The sequence below is a fragment of the Myxine glutinosa genome, chromosome 6 (genome assembly GCF_964187855.1).
Source record: "Myxine glutinosa chromosome 6, kmMyxGlut1.1, whole genome shotgun sequence".
Taxonomy (NCBI): Eukaryota; Metazoa; Chordata; class Myxini; order Myxiniformes; family Myxinidae; genus Myxine; species Myxine glutinosa.
In genome coordinates this window covers 80,653,493-80,679,771 of record NC_136266.1, presented here as the reverse complement: position 1 = coordinate 80,679,771, position 26,279 = coordinate 80,653,493, and the positions used below count along the sequence as shown (strand labels likewise).

Here is a 26,279-nt window from a genome sequence, read left to right as displayed (position 1 = left end):
TTCTATATAAGGTCCCACCCCACAGTTGACAGTGCTTGTCAGAGCAGAAACTCTACCATGAAGTCCAAGGAACTGTCACGAGGATTCGAGGTAAAATTGTATAGATCTGGGGAAGGGTATACAATTTCTAGAGTGTTGAAAGTTCCCAAAAGCTCCATCATTAGGAAATGGAAAGAATATGGAACCTTCCTAGACAAAGAATACCCAGACTCTTCCTAGAGCTGGCCGTCCAACCAAACTGAGTAACCAGGCAAGAAGGACCTTGGTCAGGGAGGTGACGAAGAACCCAATGACAACTCTGACAGAACTACAGAGTTCCTAGGCTGAGATGGGAGAACCGGGAGGACAACAGTCTCTGCAGCACTTCACAAATCTAGGCTTTATGGGAGAGTGGCCAGACGGAAGCCACTCCTGAGAAAAAGGCAGATGACAGCACTCCTGGAGTTTAAAAACAAAAGTGCCTTTTTGCAATGTTGAAGGCTCCAGTCACTGACTATATAGTCTCATCGAGGCCAGGCCTTAAATAAAAGAGCTTCATTGATAGAAAAGGGTAGAAAGAGAATAGTCAGTTTTTGAGGATGTAAATGGACCGTTCGTTACCGTCCTTTTGAGGAGAAAGTGTCATGGACAGACAAGCTTTTTCTCAAATCAACATGTCTTCATGGTAATTAATAGTTGACTTGAATAGCTTTTTCCAGACATGGTCAATAACCTCAACTTCTGCAGTATTCATAAAAAATGAACACATAATAAATGTCAATGTCCCATACGTTATCTCTATGTGTTATGTTGAAAAAAAACCTTCCTTACCCACACACAGCATAGCCACTATCTTCACGAAATAAAATTTATTGACAGTATAGGTTAGGGTGCATCAAACGCCCTTAGGTTCTTGGATTTTAATGTCTATTCTCTCAAATGTTACACCTGTTGGTAGAAGTATGTATGCAAAAAATAAATGAAATCAGAGGTGGTCCTGGGTGGCCACCGGCCACTTTTATATATTTAGGGCCATTTTCGGGGCCGCACTATGTAAAAATGTTTGATTTTGTTATTTTACACCCAAACCTAGTCATGTTTGGTATCAAATTGAAGGTCTTGATGAGAAAAAAAAAAAAAAACACCTTTAGAGGCCATTTTTCCCCGCAAGCGGGGGTTGGCCTTTTTCGGGAACCGTGGTAGTTGTTGTTTTTCGGTCCCCTTTTTGAAGCAATGTTTTACGGCCGGATGCCCTTCCTGACGCCAACCCTTTTTGCCGCCTTTAACGACAAGCAGGGAATTACCAGTGAACTGGTACTCAATTAGCCGACCTCGGAAGGATGACAGGCTGAGTCAACCCCCCTGGCGTTAATTCAACGATCGACCGGGTTTCGAACCCAGGATCCTAGGATCCTAAGCCGGCACCCTAGCCGCTAGCCCAACACCTGATGAGAGGAATACAAATATAACAATTTTATGCAAAAAACGATGGTTTGATAATTAGTTTGTATTTTTACATGAATGAAATCGGAGGTCTAATCGTGGGTCCCATACTAGTAGTCTAATAATATCCTTTATTTTCTTTCAGATGGCAGATAAGAAGACCAGATTAGCAAGTGCCATTTTTGGTCTTGGCAATGCTTTTACAGAAGCAGATGGTACATTGACAGGAGTCCGCCTCCCAACTTGCCGGCAGGTTCTTCGATGCGTGATGTGGTACATCCAGAAAGAAATATGTGAAGGCAAACAAACTCAGCCACTGAAATGGAAATCTGCCAGCATCGTCCTTATCCAGCTGAAAAAATTCTACACTAAAGCAAATATTCCTATGCTTTCAGACCATCAATGCTGCAAACTAATACTTGACCTTCTTAATGACAATAACAAATTGCGTCAAATACCTGTTTCTCGCCGAGAATCTCCAAGCACTTTGGCTAAGTTGCAAACCATGAATGAACGTCTTGATAAGACCTTTGGTGTATGGACAAAAGATGCAATGACAAACATTAAGAATGAGGAAGATAGAGTATTTTTAGAGTCAATGAAATCTGACAGAGTAGCCTCATTTGGTGGTGTTGACAAGAAGAAAGTTGATAAAGATCATAGAAAAGAAAAACGCCTCTTAGCGGAAGCTTCAAGACGAGAACGTCATGAATCATCCAGTGTACAAGAGATGACAATTAGTTCTGTATGCTCTGATGATAGTGACTCTGCAGATAGCTTGGAAGAAACTGAAGAAGAGGCGATTCCAGAGTTTCAAAGGAAGCGTAGTCACCACAGATCAACATATGCAGGTACATCTGCCTTTATTCCTCATGATATTCTGAAAAGACATTCAGTTGTGTCTGTTGCTACTCGACTAAACATAACTCCTGTTCAACAGGTTGCGCTCACCAAAGCTGTAATTCAAGAGGCAGGAGGTGATCCACGTCGTGTGGCCAAGTCGTACTCAACTGCTGATAAGGCTCGACGATCAATAACAAGTGCTATCGCCAAAGATATTCAAGAAAATTGGATCGCCCCAACAGCTGCAACACTTCACTGGGATGGCAAGCAGATACCAACGCTCACAAACAAGAATGTCAAGGAAGAAAGATTGCCAGTGTTGGTTGGGAATGCCACTGATGTAAAGCTACTGGGGGTGGCTAGATATCCTCCTGGAAGTGATAGGTCATCAGGTGACATCATTGCCGAGCACACTTACACGTATCTACATTCATGGAAGTGCAAACAATCAGTTGTCAACTTATGTTTTGACACAACAGCATCAAACACTGGACACGTTACAGCTGCCTGTGTTACCATTCAATCAAAACTGGACCGTGCTCTTCTGTGGTGTGCATGTCGCCATCATGTTGGAGAGGTAATCCTGGATCATGTGTTTGACGTTCTCAAAATTGAGGCATCAAAGTCTCCAGAAGTATCTTTGTTCCAAAAATTCCAGAAGAATTGGGAACGCATATCGCATGCAAAGAATGAAAGTTTAACCAAAATTGACATTTCCATGTACAATGACTATGCACAACAGCTGCTTTTATCCTGCAAAAACAAGGTTTTAAGCACAATCCGCACAAGCGCTTCATACTGTAGGGAAGACTACAAGGAAATGGCACAACTCTGCCAGGTAGTCCTCGATGATGATGTCACAAAACAAGGAACACTCCACAGACCAGGGGCCATGCATAAAGCAAGGTGGATGTCAAAGATTCTTTATTCCATCAAAATATGCCTACTTGAAGAGCAAATTTCTCTACTACCTCGAGGAACTGTAACAACACAACATCAACAGAAAAAACTGAAGGAGTTTGTTGTTTTTGTTGTTTATATTTATTGTGATTGGTGGCTCATATGTCAGTCTGCTTCAAATGCCCCATGGTTTGATTTGTGCTTTTACAAGACTCTGCTCAACTATAAAGCTGTCAACTCAACCATTTCAGTCAGCGCTGTGAAAGCCTTTGATAGACATTTGTGGTATTTAACCCCAGAACTGGTTGTTTTGGCACTGTTCAGCAATGCAATTCCTCAAAAGGATCGTCGTGCCCTTGCAGATGTGTTACTGGCCATACAACCAGATGAAATGCCAAGCACTCCAAAACACCGCTACGGTTCTGGATATGGCAAACCGTCATTTCCAAAAATTACAGAAGCGACAACCCTGGCTGATCTTGTGAACGAGGACTCGTGGTTTACAGTAAACCTTCTTCACCTAGATATGACCTTCCTAACAGAGGATGTTGACACTTGGCAGAACAATGAGCACTTCAAGGCAGCCAAGTCCATTGTGGATGGGCTTAATGTTGTGAATGACCCTGCGGAGAGAGCAGTAAAGCTCGCAACTGATTTTGTCTCAACTGCAAGAAGAGAAGACCACTTCCAAAATCTTCTTCAAGTGGTTGAATGTGACCGCAAAGCGAGGCCAAATTTGCGGAAACGAGCAAAGTTGGAGTAGTGACATTGGCGTTGTGCTTAATACATTTTCAAACTTTTAATCAATGAAAGTACAATACTACAACACTGTACTACAACTTTGTAATATGAAGAACGATTTTGGTTAATTTTACATTGACATGTAAGGTTGTTTTAACTGTTTGATATTAGGCATTTAGTAAAAGTAGGACTTTACTTTTGTATATAGGTATAATGGTTAATTTTACATTATCTTGTAGTTAATTTTACATTATCTTGTAAAGTAGTTTAGCTGTGGCCCTAAATGGCCCTAAATATATAAAAGTGGCCGGTGGCCACCCAGGACCACCTCTGATTTCATCTATTTTTTGAATACATACTTCTACCAACAAGTGTAACATTTGAGGGAATAGACATTAAAATACAACAACTTTTTGAAAATCATGGGGCGTTTGATGCACCCTAGTATAGGTCCTAATTTCATATAAAGCATGTACAGAAACTGCTGATGCATTTTCAATTTTATTGACCTGTGTCACACAATGGTCGCACTCTAATGTGGATATGCCCATATATATATATATATATATATACTACTGTGTTCAAAAAGTATCCGACCTTTATTTTTCGTGCGTAAAAAAAAAGAAGCTAGGGAGGCGTTGATTGGTGCACGTATGTAGGCGATCCTAATGCACACGCGTGAATTTTTTCCCACTTGCAGAAGCTGTCATTCGACGGCAGACCGCCGATGAGTGAGGACATGTAAGCGAGCGCCGTCGGATTTTCGTTTTTGACAAAATGACGGAAAAACTTGAACAACGCTACTGCATCAAATTTTGTGTTTTTCGGCCTCGGGGATGTTGGATGCTTCCATTGTGATGACTGCAACTTGGTTTCTGGGTCGTACCCATAAACCCAGGACTCATCGCCAGTGATCACTGTGTTGAGGAAGCTGGGATCGCTGTTCACAGTCTCCAGCATGTCCTGTGCGATCTCCAAACGGAGTTGCTTCTGCTCAATCGTTAGCAGCTTTGGTACGAACTTCGCTGAGATTCTCCTGAAGCCCAAATCCTCTTTCATAATGGAATGAACGGTGTTGAATCTTGCGGATCGTTTCCACTTGGGAATCGCCAAGCTTTACACAAAATTTGATGCAGTAGCGTTGTTCAGGTTTTTCCGTCATTTTGTCAAAAACGAAAATCCGACGGCGCTCGCTTACATGTCCTCACTCATCGGCGGTCTGCCGCCGAATGACAGCTTCTGCAGGTGGGAAAAAATTCACGCGTGCGCATTAGGATCGCCTACATACGTGCACCAATCAACGCCTCCCTAGCTTCTTCTTTTTTACGCACGAAAAAGAAAGGTCGGATACTTTTTGAACACACTACGTATATATATATATATATATATATATATATATATATATATATATATATATATATATATATATATATATATATATATATATATATATATATATATATATATATGTATATATATATATATGTATACGTATATATATGTATATATATATATATATATATATATATATATATGTATATGTATATATATATATATATATATATATATATATATATCTATATATATATATATATATATATATATATATATATATATATATATATATATATATATATATATATATATATATATATATATATAGATATAGATATATAGATATATAGTCACATGAAAAAGTAAGTCCACCCCGTGTAAAGTTTTGACTTTTTCAACATATTTCAACATACAGCTATTTGATCTTCATTTCAACAATATTGAAAGATAAAGGTGATATAATATAACAAATATCATGGAACATTTACATTTCGTAGTCCATTGTATAATTTAAATAAACATAAATGCAAATTTCGCATGTGGAAAAAGTAAGTACACCCTTGGCTCCAATAGGTGGTATTGCCCCCTTTGGCAGAAACAACCTCAAGTAGGCGTTTCTTATAACTGTCTACCAGTCTCTGACATCGACTGGGAGAAATTTCTGCCCACTCCTCCATGCAGAATGATTTCAGCTGTGCGATGCTTGAGGGGTTTCGTGCATGCACAGCTCGTTTCAAATCCCCCCCACAACATCTCGATGGGATTTAGATCCGGGCTTTGACTTGGCCATTCCAGAAGCCTCCATTTCTTTCTTTTCAGCCATTCCTTGGTGGATTTACTGGTACTAGGGCATTGCCCGTACGTGGGTGCCCGTTCCTTGCCAAAAAAAAAAAAAAACGCTACCCGTACGCTCTACCCCGCCCGTACGCCCGTAAACAAAAAATAACAACGCTCTTCGCTTCCGCCCTTCGCTCTGACTGAATTGGGAGAAATAATGCGCATAAGAAATCGAATTACGTACCGTAATGGCGGTCAGCTCGTAACGCGCACACTGTCCGGAAGTTCGCATATCGCATATCTATCTATCTATCTATTAATGCCCAATTATTCAATTATCGCCAACGTATTTTGGCTTTTTGCAATTTAATCGCAAGGAAAAGTAGAAAGAGAAGAGGGAAAAAAAGAAAAGCCTTGCCTTGCTGCAAACAGCTGCTGCAAACAACAACAACATGGAAGGCTGCACTGTCCGGAAGTTGGCATATCGCAGTTACGATTATTTTAGTGTTAATGGCCAATTATTCAATTAGCGCCAACGTATTTTGGCTGTTTGCAATTTAATCGCAAGGAAAAGTAGAAAGAGAAGAGGGAAAAAAAGAAAAGCCTTGCATTAACGCATTAACGCTTGCATTGCATTAACGGTTCGGCACACGTGATAGCTCGCTGCTCTCTGATTGGTTGAAGCGTTTTTTGGACATAGCTCGGTAGGTACTTGTCCGATTAATTACAAACCTTGAAAAGGCACATCCTCGGGTCCCCAGCAATATACCTGGCAAGTTTCAAGTATATCGGACCCGTGGTTGTCGAGAAACAGCGGTCACAGACACACAGACACACAGACAGACACACAGAGATTGCTGGAATTATAGATAGATGTTTAGGGTAATTGTCATGTTGCAAGGTCCACCTTCGGTTGAGCTTCAACTTTCCGACAGATGGCCTCACATTATCCTCAAGCACCCTCTGGTATAATGAAGAATTCATAGTGGATTCTATGATGGTGAGCTGCCCAGGCCCTGATGCAGCAAAGCTGCCCCAAACCATAATATTTCCACCACCATGCTTTACATTTGGTATCAGGTGCTTGTGGTCAAATGCTGTCTTTGGTTGTCACCAAACATGTCTTCTGGTACTGTGGCCAAATAGCTCTACCTTTGACTCATCTGTCCAGAGCACATTGTTCCAGAAGTGCTGGTCTTTGCCTCGGTGTTCATTGGCAAACTTTAGTCTTGCCCTGATGTTCTTTCTGGACAGCAAAGGTTTCCTCCTGGCACACCTCCCATGTAGATCAAATTTGTGCAGCCTCTTTCTAATGGTAGACTCGTGCACTTTAACATCAACAGTGGCAAGAGCTACCTGTAGGTCCCGTGATGACATTCGGGGTTCTTTGAGACTTCTTTCAGCATTTGCGGTCTGCTCTCGGGCTGAACTTGCTGGGGCGGCCTGGCCTGAACAAGTTGGCAGTTGTTTGGAACTGTCGATGATCTTGTCGATGATCTTCCGTACAGTCGAATGATTGATTTCAAATTGTTAGGAGATCTTTTTAAATCCCTTCCCAGACTCGTAGGCATCTATAACCTTCTTTCTGAAGGCCTCAGAGAGCTCTTTTGATCTAGGCATGGTGATGCCGCACACTTCAACAACAAAGAGCAAACCAAACTAAATGTCTGAGGTTTAAATAAGACAGGTTCCTCCAAGATCCTCTCTGACGATGTTCTAATCATTTGCACCTGAGCTGGTGCACCTGATTCTAATTTTAGGTATTTGAAGCAATGATAAATGTCGGGGTGTACTTACTTTTTCCACATGCAAAATTTGCATTTATGTTTATTTAAATTATACAATGGACTACCAAATGTAAATGTTTCATGATATTTGATATATTATATCACCTTTATCTATCAATATTGTTGAAATGAAGATCAAATAGCTGTATGTTGAAATATGTTGAAAAAGTCAAAACTTTACATGGGGTGTACTTACTTTTTCACGTGACTGTATATATTTATTTATTTATATATATATATATATATATATATATATATATATATATATATATATATATATATATATATATATATATATATATATATATATATATATACACACACACATATAGACACAACAACAACAACATGCATTTTTAGGCCATTTTCCCTGCAAGAGCGGGGGTTAGCCCTGCGGTCCCCATGACGATCTTCTCCATTTTGCCCTATTTTCTGCATCTCCCCTTGTTAACCCCCTTGCCCGCATTTCTTCTTCCACCATCTTTAGCCAAGTCTTTCTCGGTCTTCCCCGTCCTCTACTTCCTTCTGCATTCATTTCCATCACTCTTCTCCACAAGTCACTTTCATCCTTCCTCAACACATGACCAAATCAACTCAACCTGTTTCTCTTCACAGCATCAATCACAGGCTCTATTCCCATCATCTTTCACAATTAATCATTTGTCTTCCTCTCTCTCAACGTTACTCCGCACATCCACCGAACCATTCGCATTTCCACCCTTTCCAGCCTTCGTTGCTGCTCTACGTTCATTACCCATGTCTCGCTCCCATAAATCATAACACTTCTCACACATGCAGCATACACCTTTCCCTTCAGCTTCAACGACACTCCCCTCCTCGTCAGCACGCCACTCAGTTCCCGAAACTTCTTCCATGCACATCTCACTCAAGCAACCATTGCCGAGTCTGATCCACCTTCTCCATTCAGCATGTCTCCGAGGTAGCAAAATATTTTCACACCTTCCAGCTTCACACCGTCTCCAAGATCCAACTCAACATTTCCTCCATCTGCAGCTCCCTCTGTGCACACCTTACATTTGAATGTAGCTGCCACACTGGTTAATGACCCTCTCAGACCACTACATTTTTGATGTACCCACTCAACGCACATTGTACATTGAATGGAGTTCACTCCGACACCATTCCTGCACACAGCACACGGCCACTTCCCAGTTCTTTCCACCACACAACATGCTGTACAACTTGCCAACACCTTCGTCTTTCCGATATTCACCTTCAGACCTTTTGTCTCCATACATTCCTTCCAATTGTTCATCTTTTCCTTCAGTCCATTCATACTTTCCGCAATCAACACCAGATCATCTGCATACAACAACTCCCACGGTAAACCCTCCTTTACGTTCTGAGCCAGCACCTCCATCACAGCTACAAATAGTAGTGGACTTAGTACCGACCCCTGACGCACCCCCCCCTTCACCTCAAACTCACCATTGTTCCCGTCCTTCGTCCTTACAGCTGTGCGAGCTCTTTTGTACATTGCCATCACTACTCTGATCAACCATTCCTCCACTCCTAACTTCCTCAATGCCCATGTCACTACTTCGCGTGGAACCCTATCGAATGCTTTCTCCAGATCAACAAACCCAAGAAACAACTTCTTCCTCTTCTCCATGTACTTCTCCTGCAACTGCCTTGCAATAAAAGGCGTGTCTGTCGTTCCTCTTCCTGGCATAAATCCAAACTGCATTTAGTCGATCTTCACTTTCTTCCTTATCCTCCTCTCCAAAACCCTTTCCAATACCTTCATTCCATGCTCCAATAACTTTATCGCTCGATACGAGCCACAGTCCAACGGGTCACCTTTCCCCTTGTATAGAGGGATGAGGGTACTCAGTTCCCAATTAACTGGAATGCGGTGTTCTTTCACCACCAGATTACAGATCTCTGTCATTCTCTTCACAACCCAACTTCCTGCTGCCTTCAACATATCTCCCACAACTCCCGTCGGCCCTCCCGCTTTTCTACTCTTCATTGCTTTCATCGCTTCCTCAACTTCCTTCTCGGTTATGTTCTGTGCCGGTCATAAAACTGGGTTACTCTCTATGTTGCCAGCCCATTCATTCTCTGCATTCAACAGCATTTCCATATATCTCTTCCATCTTCCTTTAATTCCATCTGGGTCCACAACAATTTGTCCCACTTCATCCTTCAAGCAACTCACCCCCATCACATCACATCTCTCTTTCGCTATCTGCTTTGCAATCCTGAATACCGCTCTCTGACCCTCTTCCGAATCCAAGCGTTCTCCGAACATTTTCCTCCATGCCTCCTGCGCCTTTGCTACCTCTTTCTTTGCAGCCTTCTTGGCTGCCTTATAACTTTCATGCTTTGCTTTTTCTGCCCCCGTACGCTTCGCCTTCTGCCACTCCTGGAACTTCTTCCTCTTCTCGTCAATCCTCTTTCCAACTTCATCATCCCACCACCATGTTTCCGAGTGCCTCGGTGGTCCTTTTGTCCATCCACATACCTCACCAACGGCCCCAAACAGACTATCTTTCATTGACATCCAACCACTTTCAAGCTCAACCACATCATCCTCTACCCTACTCATATATATCTATATATATAAAACACAGTTTGTGTGTGTGTAATGTTACCGATAGACTCCTAAACGGAGAGGCTCACGTGCTTGATATTTGGCATAGACATGGCCATTGAGCCTGAGAAGAAATGACCGGCCTAAAAAAAATTATTTCATTATATTTTTTTACCATATTTTTACCTCAGCGCATTTCAGCGAGGAATTTTATGCACGGAATCTGACCGGTGGCAGAGCAGCGCGCTGATTCGCTCAGAGCGATCACATGATGTTCCTTGCCGCCATTAACTCAGTTACGCGTTCGCACGTATTTCAGAGCGAAAAGCGATTGCGTTTTTTCACATTTCAGCGAGGAACATTGCCATTCACACCACATAGGTTTTTTTTTTTCTTTCATCTTTACGAGATCCATATTTTTTATTCATATTTACCTCGGCGCATTTCAGCGAGGAATATTATACACGGAATCTGATCAGGTGGCAGAGCAGCGCGCTGATTCGCTCAGAGCCATCACGTGATGCTCCTTGCCGCCATAAACTCACAGTTACGCGTTCGCACGTAATTCACACGTTCAAAACAAACGAGATCCGCGAAGCGAGTTGGTCGTGTCGTGCTAACCAATATGGCGACACGGTGGCTTCACTTTTCACGGAGTATGAGCGTTCTATATATTTTCAATTCAGTGCGCCCGACTCGCTCACGTACTTCATTTGTGGCATAGACATGGCCATTGGGCCTTCACGGTGTAATTTGTGCGAGGCTTTTGTCCGAGTGAGCTTGAGTCGAGAGGGCGAATGTACGGGTTGGGAATGTACGGATCTCCCTTCCCCTGCCCGGCAACGCCGGTACTGGAGGGCGTCACAGGATCGGTGAGTCTCCAAAATCCACTTTGTGCTGTTGCGAAGATGCAGGACGATGTCGCGATTGTTGTGCTGCTCTCCGACCATGAGAACTGCAACGTCATTGTTGACTGGCCCTCCCCCCTCCCCCTCCCTTCCCCCTCCACCCTACCCCCTCCCCTTCTCCTTCCCCTCCCCCCTCCCCTCCCCTTCCGCCCTCCCCCTCCCTTTTAAGGGGGTAGAAAAGATCAAGGTTTTGGATTGTGGAAGATAAGAGATGATGGTGAACAGCTGTTTTGAAGACCTGGAGGTAGGAGTGGGATTGAAGAGAGTGTGGGAGTTTGTTCCAGAGGCAGGAAAAAATAGGAATGAAAGAGTGAAGGTGAGCAGAAAGTCTTCATTTTAGCAGTTTCACCAGAAAAGGGTTGCTGACAGATCTTGTGTGTCTTGAAAGAGTATTTGGGGGACAGAGCACAGACAGAGCAAGGGGTGCCAGGTCTGTAGTTGCAAGGATCTGTTTTTGCACATTTTTTGTGTAAAACAGTGATGTTGGCTGAAGGTGTTAGGACTTTAATAGAAAAGCTGGAGCGCAGGATAGGGTTGGAGTGGAAGGGTGGTTGGCAGGGAAATGACAGAGTTGGGAAAAGCGTGTTAAGCGCTTGGGGTTGGGAAAAGGGGGTTAAGAACTTGGGATTGGGAGATGGCTTGTGGACGGAGGAGTGATATGGCTGCCAGAGAGGAGTGATATGGCTGCAAAACCAATGTGGACAGGAGGGGGGCTTGCAGACCTATGGTTGGGATTGGGGTGAGATGACTTGGAGAATAAAGGACAGAGAGCTTGAAGAGAGGGGTTGAAGACTTGGGGTTGAGGACTTAGGGCTGGGAGCAAAATGTGATATGTATCGATATTGTACAGTACTTGGATTTTGTGTAAAAGATCGTGAATGTTTGGAATTTCTGGATATTGAACCATCTTTGACGAGCAAGATATTTATTTTGGCATCTAGATGTAGAACATAATTGTAATTATGAATAATTTGTAGAGGGGCGAGCTTTTGTGAATGTCCTTGGATCGAGTATATAATTTGGAAAGCAGAGCGAGAGCAGGAGTGGAGATAGAGGAGTGAAAAGTCACCATTTACTTTAGGTTCTGTCAAGAATGGTGAGACAGGTTACATTAAAATGCCAGTTTATAATTGTAACATCTCAGTGCCAGGTCATAGCTGTAGCATCTCAATCAGCTTTCATCTTTTAAGTAAAAGTAAGTTTGGACTACGCCCAGCCACTAATTTGACAATTGATCGATCAAATAAACTTGGATCTTGTGACAAAGGGAAAGTGAAGAGATAGATAGAAAAAATGACATGGAAAATATGAGAAACTACAGCAATGTGACTGTGTCGCCAATATGCCTCCGCATAGTCACACAATGGGTAGATGTCCGAATTCACTGTCTTAAAAATAAACAAGTTTGATTCATATCCCTTCAGCTGTTTTCAAGTATCACATTTTCACCAGCCATGACAGGTTTCACATCGATAGGTGAAGCGGTTTAGGAGAAGGCATTTTTTTAAATATCGGCTTTCAAGTTAATATGGCTGCCACACCAATGGCTGCCGAACCACGACCTACAATGTCATCATTTTCAAACTATATGCAACAATGGTGTTATATGATATTTGTAAAATTTCGTATCAATAGGGTAAGCGGCTTCAGAGATATAATTATTTATTATTTTCCTTCAATCCAATATGGCTGCCACACCATGTGAAAAATGATGTTTTTGTTATCATCTTTTAATCGCCATGCCGAGTCAATGACACATGTAAAGTTTCGAGTCAATCGATTTGGTGGTTTGAGAGATGTGTTAAGGTTTTAGGTTAAATCCAATATGACTGCCAAACCATGTGACCTATGATGTCATAAGTTAAATATTTAAATACATATGGGTCATAGATCATGTGCATACAATTTCAGAATTTTAGGATAACAAATTCGATTAAAACAATTTTGGCAGGTATACCACTTCACCTATGATGTCATCATTATCATGCTTTTGTTCCCATTGAAAGTACTTGACAATGTGCCAAGTTTCTAATTTTTCCATTCAGCGGTTTCTGAGAAATACTTTTTTAATTATTTGTGTTTATTCCAAAATGGTTGCCATACCACCTGACCTACGATGTCACAATTATGATAAAACACGAGGATAAAATTATGATAAAACAAGTACAGATACATTCACTTGTTTGAAATTCCAACTTCTTTCCTGGAAGTCCTGGCAGTGTCCATATGTTTTATACCTCTCCCACCGCCCCCTTCCCATGCCCCCCCCCCAAAGCCCTTGCCCTCTCTCAGATCTCTCGATGTCTCCATGTCTCTCGGTCCCTGCTCTCAAATGTTGTGTTTGTGTCCTTCCCCCTCTCTCCCCATCTTGTCTACCGCTCCCGATGTTATATGTTTTATGTGTCGGTTTGTCTTTCTGTGTGATTAATGTTCGCTCTTTCACGAGCCTCGATCTTGTATACAAAAAAAAAAAAAAAAAAAAAAAAAAAAAGTACACCGCCCCGATGCCAAATAATTAAATATCCTACAGCGCAGCATTGCCGGGGCGCCTCCGGCGCCCGGCAATACCGCAGTGCAGCTCATAGAGGCTGCATTGGGAGGGAGAGGTGTACGCTAATTGATTGAATAATTGTATAATGAAAATCAATAAAAGATTATCACAAAATATTTTCTTAATCAATTGGCTAATAGCATACCTAAACCACTCGTGATTCATCCGATGTATCTTTTAGAAATTTAATTAAATAAGTCATTAATAAAAAATTAAATAATTAATTGATTCATCAATAAATAATTAATCGATTAAATGATTAATCAATAAATCAAAAATATCCTTGATAGCCACATCACTTGGTCACTGTCATGTCCAAATATTAGCTTCCCAGCTCAAAAGGTGCCTGAGATATTGGCCAAATGAGAAAGAAAATAAATAAATGATCAATAATGAAAATAAATAAATAATAATCATTAAAAAATTAAATTATTAATCAATTCGGTCACAGAACACATAAACCACCACCATTTCATCAGAATCTGTAACTGATTTTTTTTTTTTTTTTTTTTTTTTTAGTAATTAAGCGAATAATTAAATAATTAATCGATTAATTGATTAATCAATAAATCAAAAATATCCTTGATTAGCCACATCACTTGGTCACTCATGTCCAAATATTAGCTTCCCAGCTCAAAAGGTGCCTGAGATATTGGCCAAATGAGAAAGAAAATAAATAAATGATTAATATAATGAAAATAAATATATAATAATCATAAAAAAATTAAATTATTAATCAATTCGGTCAGAGAACACATAAACCACCACCATTTCATCAGAATCTGTAACTTTAAAAAAAAAAATTGGTCATTAATCGAATAATTAATCGATTAATCGATTAATTGATTAATTAATAAATCAAAAATAGCCTTTGCAGCCAAATCACCCTGGTCATTGACATGTCCAAATATCAGCTTCCTAACTCAAAAGGTGCCTGAATTAATGGTCAGAAGAGAAAGGAAATTTGATTAATTAAATAAGTACTTAATTAATCGCTAATAATTAAATAACTCCTCAATTAATTGATTATTCAAAAAACAAAAAATACCACGACAAAGGACTTGCTCACTACTGTGCCGAAATTTCAGCTTCATAGCTCAAAGGATGGCTGAGATATCGTCCGGACAAACAAACAAGAAAACAAGAAAACAAACAAACAGAGTGAAAACTGAGTACTCCTTTTTTTTTTGTATCCTGAATCGAGGCTCGTGAAAGAGCTAACATTTATTCCACAAACAAATCAACCAGACAAACAAAACATACAAAAAGAGGGAGCGGAAGACAAGATGGGGAGAAGAGGGGAAGCACACAAACACAACACCTGAGAGCAGGGAGAAGCGCGGGAGGGAGATGGCCTGGGGGGAGGAGGGGGAGAGGTATAAAACACAAGGAGACCAAGGACTTCCAGGACAGAAGTTGGTATTTCAAAAAAGTGTAGGATTTGGGGTGAAATTAGTGGGGGTAGAAAAGATCAAGGTTTTGGATGGGGGAAGACCCAGCGTGCGCCACTGCCGAGCCCCCTTCAGTGCCCAGCAATGACGATTTGCAATGCTTGGAGATGGCATAGGAAAGGTGCGGTGTACAACAATTATGATAAAACACGGCACAACACGAGAGTAAACTTTGCATACCCAAAAAAATTAAAAAGAATGCCTTTTAGCTCTTACACGACACTCGGCTTTGTATATGAATGAATGAATGAATGAATGAATGCCTTTAGCTCTTACATGATCCTAGACTGTATACAAAAAAATTAAAAATAATGCCTTTTAGCTCTTACACGAGCCTCGACTTTGCATACAAAAAAAAAAAAAAAAAAATTCTGCATGGGTGTTAGTCACTCCTACCCTGAACGTTTTGTCTCAATCGGACATGTAGTTGCTGAGAAAAACGAGGTTTAGGCCCGTACGTATGTACGGACAAACCGAAAGCAATGCCCTTCGGGGGGAGGGGGGGGGGGGGGGCGAGGCATAAAAAATAGCGATTTTATCTTGTATACAGCACATAGCTGCAGGTTGAAGCATTGAGAGTGAGATTGGGAGTGCAGATAATGCGGTATACCGACCACACCCCCTTCCTCTGGAAGGTTAGGACAAAAGCTGGAATTGCACCAGGTTACCAGCGATAGTTCAACTACCTTTCATCAAAAGACAGTGTGGGATCCTTTACATCCACCAAGTAATGCAAGCAGACAGGTTCCCAGTTTAATATACTAGGGCATGCCCGTACTATATATATGCCCGTACTATATATATATCTAAAATTATATCCCCCCCCTCTATTTACATGAAATGGTTTGGTCCATTCGCAACGCCAAAGCGAACGGCGAACGGCTTGCGAGTACGGTGACAATCCCCCCCCTCTATTTACATGAAATGGTTTGGTCCATTCGCAACGACCACAGAACCCCCCCCCTCTATTTACATGAAATGGTTTGGTCCATTCGCAACGCCAAAGCGAACGGCGAACGGCTAAATCGCCATAGCTCGGTAACTACTTGTCCGATTAATTTCAAACCTTGAAAAGGCACATCCTCGGGTCCCCAGCAATATACCTGGCAAGTTTCAAGTATATCGGACCGGTAGTTGTCGAGAAACAGCGGTCACAGACAAACATACACACATACACACATACACACAGAGATTAATGGAATTATAGATAGATATCAGAGGCACAGACCACTTTATGATGCAACGTCCTCCCCTTGAAACACCAATGTGACAATTTACAGTCAGTCCAAAAATATTGAACTCAACCAAGCTAGAGTTAAAAGAATAGTGCGCTACCTCCATACTATTACGTCAGGACATAAAACATAGCTCAAAGCAACCTGAAGTACGACACAAAAGGCGGTGTGCAATGATCACAAATATATTTGAAGTTCAGTATAACGATGCACAAGTTTTCATCAATGGAAAGATGATGCAGTTATACAGTACAAACTATGCTGCGTGAAGTCAATGGATATTAGAGGATTTTGTTGGATATTTTACGATTTTAGGGAAGAAAAAAAAATCACTTTGAAATTTGTGTTATCTATCTATAATTCCAGTAATCTCTGTCTGTCTGTCTGTACGTCTGTACGTTTGTCTGTGACCGCTGTTTCTCGACAACCACGGGTCCGATATACTTTTAACTTGCCAGGTATATTGCTGGGGACCCGAGGATGTGCCTTTTCAAGGTTTCATATTAATCGGACAATTACTTACCGAGCTATGTCCAAAAAACGATTCAACCAATCAGAGAGCAGCGAACGATCGCGTGTGCCGAACGTGGCGGGCACACTCTGCCTCGGATGGCACATTTGAGAGCGTATTCATTTATTTCACGTTTGCAAACTATGTTGGCGTTAAACTATGTTTTACAACTAATAAAAACGAATTTGCGATTCATTCGCTTTCCTGCGCGTTTGTGCACGCGATGGCGATTTCTTTACCAAACTCCGGAAGCCGTTCGCTTTGGACCAAACCATTGCATGTAAATAGAGGGGGGGGATTGTCACCACTCGCAAGCCGTTCGCTTTGGACCAAACCATTTCATGTAAATAGAGGGGGGGGATATAATTTTAGATATAGATATAGTACGGGCATGCCCTAGTAATAATAATAATAATAATAATAATAATAATAAAGGAGTCTTATATAGATAGCCCCATCAAGCAGAGTTAACGACCCTCATGGCACTTTACATTATCATGCGAACGCACACACACACACACACACACACACACACACACACACACACACACACACACACACACACACACACACACACACACACACACAAACATACACACACACAGACACACCTTCACTCTTGCCCTATTCCTCTCCCTCCCCATTCAAAACCCACAGATGTGTACTCCCCCTCCTCCTTCCCTCCCTCCCCCGCACATGTACACAGACATACTCTCGATCTCCGTCCCACCTCAAACCAAAGGGAAAACAGGACTTAGACTTTGAAAGACTTGTGAAACAGATAGGTTTTGAGGGAGATTTTAAAGGCAGGAAGAGAGTCAACAGGTCGAACAGAGGAATGTAAGTCATTCCAGAGCAGAGGGGCAGCAAACGAAAAGGATTTCTCGCCAAACGACTTGGTGCTGGTGCGCGGCGGCTCTAAGGTCATAGAGTCGTCGCTTGAACGAAGCCGTCGCCGAGGTACATCGAGAGTGAGAAAATCGGAGAGATAGTGAGGTCCCGTTCCACACAATGATTTATAACATAGTGTGCAAATTTTGTATTGCACACGACGAGAAACAGGCAGCCAGTGTAAAGATTCAAGAAGCGGAGTAACATGGTCAGACTTCTTCGCCTTACAGACAAGACAAGCGGCAGAGTTTTGAACATTTTGTAACTTATCCAAGAGAAACTGAGGGCAGCCAGCATACAAAGAATTACAATAGTCTAGCCTTGAGAGGACAAGGGCACAGACCAGAGGTAGAACAGCTTGAGGAATAAGAAAGTGGCGAATGGATGCGATCTTTCGCAGCTGAAAGTATGCTGATTTGCAAGTTTGAAGTACTTGCTTGGAAAATGTCATGTTACAGTCGAAAACCACACCAAGGTTCTTGGCCGACGAACAAAGTTTACATCAGTTTCACCAACATGAATAGTGGTAGGAAGTGAACATTGTAGAGGACATCTGTGCGATCTTACAATCATAGACTCTGTTTTAGCATCGTTCAGCTGAAGTTTGTTTTGGGTCATCCACGCCTTCACGTCGGCAATACAGCCTTCTAACACTTCAACAGTGGGCACGATTTGTTGAATCGTGCTTCCTTTGTACAGCTGATTGTCGTCCGCAAAGGTGTGGTGATCAACTGAATGTCTGGAAACAAGATCAAATAGAGGCTGAGTGTACAAAAGAAAGAGGATAGGTCCCACGACTGAGCCTTGGGGAACGCCAAAGGAAAGCGGAGAAGGGGCTGATTTCTGGCCATTGACAACAACTGTTTGCACTCTATCAGTAAGATAGGACATCAGCCAAGAAAGGGGAGTACCAGTTATACCAAATGTGATTTCAAGACGACGAATTAAGACACTATGGTCAATCATGTCAAAGGCGGCAGACAAGTCCAAAAGAGCAAGAACGGAAACCTTACCACAGTCAAGAGAGGTCAGAAGATCATTGGTTATTCTTTGGAGGTTATAGTGGGTGGTTCGTGTGCAACCACCCAGCTGCTGGTTGCAGCATTTTTCTGTGGGCGCGTCTGCTGCTGATGCATTGGCTCTCTATAACCAGTTATCTGGTACTCATTTTGCCGACCTCGGAAGGATGACAGGCTGAGTCAAAACCACGTGGCGTTAATTCAACGGGATTCAAACTCAGGACCTGAGGGGATCCCAAGCCCGCCGCCCTAACCATTAGGCCAACACCAGGTATGCGTTATAGTGACTGACATTCATTGTTGCGAAAAGAATTGCCATTCTTAGATGTGAAAATAAATCAACCAATTATGAATACACAAGTGAAACCTTCAAGCATTCATTCAATCCAAGCTTAAAAAAAAAAAATTCATTCTTACACAGAATCTGGAACGCAACAACAAAACAAGAAAAAGAGTAATCAGAGATTGCAAACCCTCACCAGGATGTATTTTCAGTGGTTGTTTAGGCTTTTGTGTTAAAACAAATATGGCGGCCAAACCACGTGACCGGTGACATCATTATTTTTTTCTAAACTAATTTATTCCAAGATTTATGCTCAAAAAATTTCATCTTGATCGGATGAAGTTTTGTAATTGTCAAATTATGTCATAACGGAGGCACCTATGACATCATCATTAACATATTTTATTCCCCATGGAGAGTTCCTTACAATGAGCCATGTCTCAATTTTTTCTATTCAGCGCTTTTGGAGATGTAGAGGTGCAAAGATTTTCGGTTTTTCCAAGATGGCGGCCGAACCACGTGACTGATGACGTCAAAATATTTTTTTTCTCCACCAGTTTATGCCGACATGGCGCTCATGAAATTTCATCTTGATTGGATGAAGTTTTGTACTTGTCGAATTATGACGTCATAATGGAGGCACCTTTGACGTTAACATATTTTATCCCCCCATGGAGAGTTCTTTACAATGAGCCACGTTGCAATTTTTTCTATTCAGCGCTTTCCGAGATAGAGGTGCAAAGTTTTTCGATTTTTCCAACATGGTGGCCAAACCACGTGACCTATGATGTCATGATTATCATTAAAAAAAATTCTACAGGTGTAGTTGCACCTATGGTGAAAATTTCCTGTCAATCGGACCAACGGTTGCAAAGAAAATCATATTTATTCGGTGCGGACAAACAAATAGACAAATGAAAAATCGGTCAGAGACCAAGGACTCGCCGGTAATGTACTTTTTTATCGGCCATTTTGGACAAATATGGCGGCCGAACCATGTGACCGATGACGTCATAATTATTTTTTCCCTCCACCAGTTTATGCCGACATGGCGCTCAAGAAATTGCATCTTGATCGGATGAAGTTTTGTACTCGTCGAATTATGACGTCATAATGGAGGCACCAATGACATCATCATTAACATATTTTATTCCCCATGGAGAGTTCTTTACAATGAGCTATGTCTCAATTTTTTCTATTCAGAATTTTCCGAGATACAGAGGTGCAAAATTTTCGGTTTTTCCAAGATGGCGGCCGAACCACATGACCGATGACGTCATCAATATATTTTTTTCTCCAACAGTTTATGCCGTCATGTCGCTCAATAAAAAATTGGGCACAGTCTATTCCAGGGCAAGACAAATATGTGTGTAAAGTTTGGCGATTCTATGTGCAACGGTGTAAACGTAGTACTGCGCACAAACAGACAGACAAATAGACAAACCAACCAACTTGCTGGAATCTTTTCCGGCAACTAACAAACGGACTCAAATGCAATACCCTCTACTCTGGTGAGGGTAAAAATAATGATGGTGTGAAGCAAACAGAAGATATATTAAAATGTGATTACTCATAAAAAGAAACATAGTTCCTCTCACCTGATGTACAAACACATCTTCCTTCGTATCATTCCTTCGAAGACAGAGATGAAGAACATTTCATTTCAGACTTCACGCAAACCAACAATACCAATTGAATGAGATCAAAAAGATCAATGAATTTACTTTGAAGCAAAATACATGGAATTCAACCATTATCCAAATTTTTTTTAAACAAAAAAATATATACATCAGTGAAGAAATTTGACACTTTCAAACAACATGCATGTGCATACCGGTTGATGAATCCATAACCGTTCTTTACGTTGAACCACTTCACTGTACCCAGTACTTTTGTAGCTGTGGGAAAGATGTACCACAAAGGTATGTTTCAAATTGGAGAAATCAACTCGTCCTCAACAAACAACTGAACAATACACAAACCTGACAGAATCCAACCTGCAACTAGAGGGCAGATACAGAATCCAACCTGCAACTAGAGGGTAGATACAGAATCCAGCCTGCAACGAGAGGGCAGATACAGAATCCAACCTGCAACTAGAGGGCAGATACAGAATCCAACCTGCAACTAGAGGGCAGATACAGAATCCAACCTGCAACAAGAGGCAGATACAGAATCCAACCTGCAACGAGAGGGCAGATACAGAATTCAACCTGCAACTCGCAGGCTGGATTCTGTATCTGCCCTCAACGAGAGGGCAGATACAGAATCCAACATGCAACTAGAGGGCAGATACAGAATCAAACCTGCAACTAGAGGGCAGATACAGAATCCAACCTGCAACGAGAGGGCAGATACAGAATCCAACCTGCAACTAGAGGGCAGATACAGAATCCAACCTGCAACTAGAGGGCAGATACAGAATCCAACCTGCAACGAGATAGTGGGGGGGCCAATGTTTTCCCGTTGAATTCAAATGTTAATTTGTGGACACTGGTTGGGTTGTCTTTAGGGATGATAGAAGTTGTAGAAAAAATATGTCTCCATTTTTTTCAAGTTCTTTATAGCGGCCATTTTGGATTATCAAAATGGCGTTTGTTGAAAACCGAAATTGTCATTATCTTGGCTTCTAAATGACCTAGAGTGTTAATTTTGGTGTCCAAATGTACATATTTGCGGATACTTAATCCAATAAACACACATTTATACACCTACATATGATCAAAAGGGTTCTTATGGCAGCCATCTTGGATTTTCACGCACTTATGCCAACACATATATATATTTTTTTCCATCATTTTCACTTCTAAATCACATAAAGGCTGGACTTTAGTGTTCAAATGTACACTTATAATGTCTTTGTGCAATATTTTTAGTTGGCAGTGTTCATTGTTACATTGAAGGATCTCCATCCTCCTCATCATCAGTGTTATCGATTCCCATGGGGCGCTCCTGACCCGTGTTACCACACACCTCTTCATCTGCCCCACACATACACATCTCAGAACAGTTGAGATGCTGAGACCTGCATGAGCAGTGAGACATGCATTGGGTCTTCTTGCAGTTACATTTGATTAGATGTGTGATGGCAGCTGGGGCTGGAGGGTCCTTGGTTGTGATGGGCACCAGCTGATCTCCTTCTGCTCTCCATCCATGTTCTGTTGGTTGTGGAAGCTGGGGGTCCGGTACATCAGCCTGATGCCACACCATGGCCTGGAAATGTGCACGAGCAATGGCTTCATGTAAAGCTCCCCGTGTTGGTGGCAGCTTCTGTGCCTCTAGCTGTTTCTTGGTAAACAGTCTCCACCTCAGCTTGCCCACATCCACAACTGTAGTACGAGGCTCATACAGCTGGCATACAAATGCCTCAATGTCACTTTCTGTGTCAGCTCTCAGCTCCTCAGAGGCCCCAAGGTCATGAAACGCAGATACCACCTCAACAGAGCACCTATTGAGGGCTTGCCAACATTTGAGCTTTCCCTTGCCGGCAAACCGACCAGTCTGGTCTGCTCCCGTGAATGCATGGAATCCTGGTAGGGCTGCAGCCTTCCTGACACCAAGTTCATGTACTATTGGTTCCAGTGAGATTTGCCTCTTCTTGTTCCCCACACCCGTGATGAAGTATGTGTCTTTGCATAGTTCATGGTACCGGTGGAGTGCTAGGATGAATACATCAGTATCAGGTGACTGAATGTACAGCTGTGTTGCACCTCTTCGGACGGCATCTAGACTGTGAAGAAAGATCCTCGTATCAGCCTCCTCCTGGGAGCTACGGAGATGCTGTACATCCATGCAGTTGGAGAAGACATCCTGCCTTGAAGTGACGATGAAGACCTTGGTAGTCCCCTCAAAGTGACACAGAGCTTTCTTTGCCAGATAGACAGTTAGCTCATCTTTGGTGTTGGTGTGCGACAGGAACTGTTTTGCTGTCAGTTTCCCAATCGGGGTGCTGTATTGAACGTGGTAAGCAGTGGGCGGCTTGCCACCTTGGCGCCTCTCCCATGTGGCCTCTTTCAGTGAATTTGGCAGATCATATCGGTCAAACACGAGGTGGACTTCATCATACCCGTTGGTCTTGCAGTCCAGTGTTGCATTGAAATGGCCAGCCCACTGGGCACATGTTTTGACCCATTGTGGCTTACCCATTGCTTGCACTAATGCCATGCCGTCTATGACAGTCACCTTCTTGGGAGGGGGTGGAGTATGTTCAGGATTGTCGTCGTCTGGCTGCTGACCAGTGCCAGTTGACTTCTTGGGTAGATCTTCTAGGATGCCCATGAGCTTGCTTTTGTCTGTGCATGGTAGTAGTGTCCCAGCCATTGCAAAGAGGGTTCGTGGAAGCGCGGTGAATTCATATTGACCTATGGCATCCTTCAAGTTGATCTCTGGTCGTGAGCGGGCCACGATCAGCATGCGCGCAAACAGTGACCTGTCGTCTTTCAGCTCTACAACCTTGTCTGCCAGTTTGTGCTTCACAGCTTTCCTGGCACTCTTCCACATCTTCAGTTTGACCTTTCCCATTCTGGCCCAAAGGTTGATTTCATTTGTGTTGATGCGCTCTGCAACAAACGTGTTATACGCTTTCTGACCAATCTCATCTTGGTTGCAGACATCCTTCTGTACTTCAGCTGGCATCACCACCTTGGTGATGATAGTCGTCAGGTCTTCACCCTCATGCATCATGGGATTCATGGACTCTCTGATCACATTCTTCAGTCGACGAATGCTGTCTTCCTGCCGAGCCCAGACTGTGGTTGATAGGTCGTGGTGCTCCTTGCGTGTAGCTGATTGTGAGCCAGCCATCTGACGGGCTTCTTCAGCAAGCCTACTCAGCTCTGGTGCTGTCAGAAAGAACCTTTCGCGGGCACTGGCATTCTGGGTAATGCCCACAATACCCCCTGTCACCTTCATGATCCTGTTGATGTGCTCCAGTGCATGGTCCACACCTACAGCACAGAAGGGGATTTCATTCTTATGGACACTGAAGTTCCCATCCATGAACTCTTGGTAGATCCCTGGATCTGTCATCTTCAGGGCCTTCATCTCTGCAAGGTACCAGGGAGTCAGCCTGGCATATTTCTGTTTGTCATGTGCAAAGAAGTATATGCACATCTCATCCAGTGAAGACAGGTGAAGCTCAAATTGTCCATCACGGGTGGCACGGATGAATGTGTATATCAGCATTATCATCCGCATGTAGCGTCGCACAAACTTGAACAGTGGACTCTTGGCTTCTTTCCTCTCATCAAACTTTGCCATGGCCTCCAGGACTTCGTTTGACTCGAGGACAGCTAGCATGTTGTTCTGCGCGCTTGTCATCTCCTCTCGGTTGTGTAGATGACAGCTCTGGGCAACCTGTTGTGCTGACTGGGTACATGGGCCCCTCAGATGGGGATGCTCTTGGAAGAATTTGTCCACATAGAGGTCGAAGAGGGCTTGGACAGTGGTGATGTGGGCCTCCAAAGCCCTCTTCATGTGCTTGGCTTCCAGTATTTGTCTGGTCGTTGTTGGGCCATAGATATCAGCCTCAGACCAAGCCTCGTCAAGACCACTGTCCTCTATGGCATTCCCAGCAGCCCTCAGTGCAGCCATCACAGTGTGCATCTCCCCTAGTCGCAGTACCCACTTGCCTTTGCAGTCATCTCTGGTCATCTCCAGCTGTTTGGCTCGCTCATACAGGGCCATGTCTAAGGTGATCACTGTCTTCCTATCGGGACCCATGACCATGCAGTTGATTTGCTGTGTCTGTTTCAAGACTGTTATCAGTGTTTGCCATTCATGGGCTGGTGCTGCTACCAATGGCAGGGCGTTGACCTCTGTCAGAGGCTTCGAAGAGGAGAGCAGTGAGTTGTAGGCTGTCCAAGTTGGGATATCGTGATGCTTGATCCTACTGCCAGGTGGTTGTTTTGGATCGTGGACGAGTGACCCAACAGGGTCAGCATGCTGGGGTTCTGCAGCTTGCAGCTGGTCATCTGGTGGGATGATGTCGTCTTGTACGTCCTCAGCTTCAGCTGTTCGCATGATTGTGCGTGAAAGTAGCCACACTGTGTCCGTCGCAGAGTACGGCTTGGTGACATCTGGGTTTGACCGTGTCTTGAAGCTATACGTGGTACCTGTGGCAGATTGTTTGTTTGGTGCTTGGCAAGGAACAAAGTCTGGAGCAGTCAGAACCTTGAGTGAGCGGTGTCTGGCCTTATGAAGATGCTGGGTATCGCCATGTTCGCAGGCTTTCTGGTGGCGAACTCTAGCACGCTCCAGGTGAGCAGTGTTGCATGTAGATCCATAACATGCCCGGTGCCACTTTGCTTTATTGTTCCTCAAGTCAGTGGCAGTGAAACAGCTTAATCGTTCGCTGATCTGTTTGAAGTCGGCATCACCATATCGTGCCCTCTCCTGGATGAACTGGAGAAACTTTGCATATGAGCCCAGTGCTGGCTCAGTCACTAGTGCACCTTGGGGATCCTGGCACTGAATGCAAAGTGTGAAATCAGTTTCTTTCTTGGTTTTCTTGCTTTTTGGCTCCATCATAGCTCAGGGTCACGAATCTGGAACATACAAATAACAAATAACAATTAAGATAGATGTGCATTAAGTTAGATTTTGGACACTGGTTCGGCTGTGCCATAAAAACCTATTTTTATCCCTTGTAGGTTATTAAAGAAGGTTTCATTCAATTCTCTATCCCCAAAAATGTACAACTGGACACCAGAATCGAAACTCTAGGTCATTTAGAAGCCAAGATAATGGAATTTTACGTTTTCGACATCCGCCATTTTGAAAATCCAAAATGGCCGCCATAAAGAACTTGAAACAATTGGAGACATATTTTTTCTAGAACTTATATCATCCCTAAAGACAGCCCAACCAGTGTCCAAAAATTAACAAGCAATTTCACCGGGCATTTCAATCTGCTACATTGGCCCCCCCACTAAGAGGGCAGATACAGAATCCAACCTGCAACGAGAGGACAGATACAGGATCCAACCTGCAACTGGAGGGCAGATACAGAATCCAACCTGCAACAAGAGGGCAGATACAGAATCCAACCTGCAACGAGAGGGCAGATAC

The 26,279-nt window shown here is 42.7% G+C and overlaps 2 protein-coding genes across 3 annotated transcripts in view; one reads left to right on the top strand and one right to left on the bottom strand.

The window, feature by feature from the left end:
- LOC137430009 (Y-box-binding protein 3) overlaps positions 1-26,279 on the bottom strand; it is a 67,772-nt gene that overhangs the window by 28,505 nt on the left and 12,988 nt on the right. For both annotated transcript variants that reach the window (XM_068120464.2, XM_068120465.2), the window contains exons 2-3: positions 21,046-21,109; positions 20,810-20,843 (exon numbers count right to left, since the gene is read on the bottom strand). In XM_068120464.2, coding sequence (XP_067976565.1) covers positions 20,810-20,843; positions 21,046-21,109 — 98 coding nt within the window. The remainder of the gene's footprint in view (positions 1-20,809; positions 20,844-21,045; positions 21,110-26,279) is intronic.
- Positions 1,571-4,235, top strand: LOC144892625 (uncharacterized). The gene is made up of 2 exons (XM_078780054.1): positions 1,571-2,273; positions 2,363-4,235. The coding sequence occupies exons 1-2, from the start codon at positions 2,178-2,180 to the stop codon at positions 3,926-3,928; spliced, it is 1,662 nt and encodes a 553-aa protein (XP_078636180.1). The 5' UTR covers positions 1,571-2,177; the 3' UTR covers positions 3,929-4,235.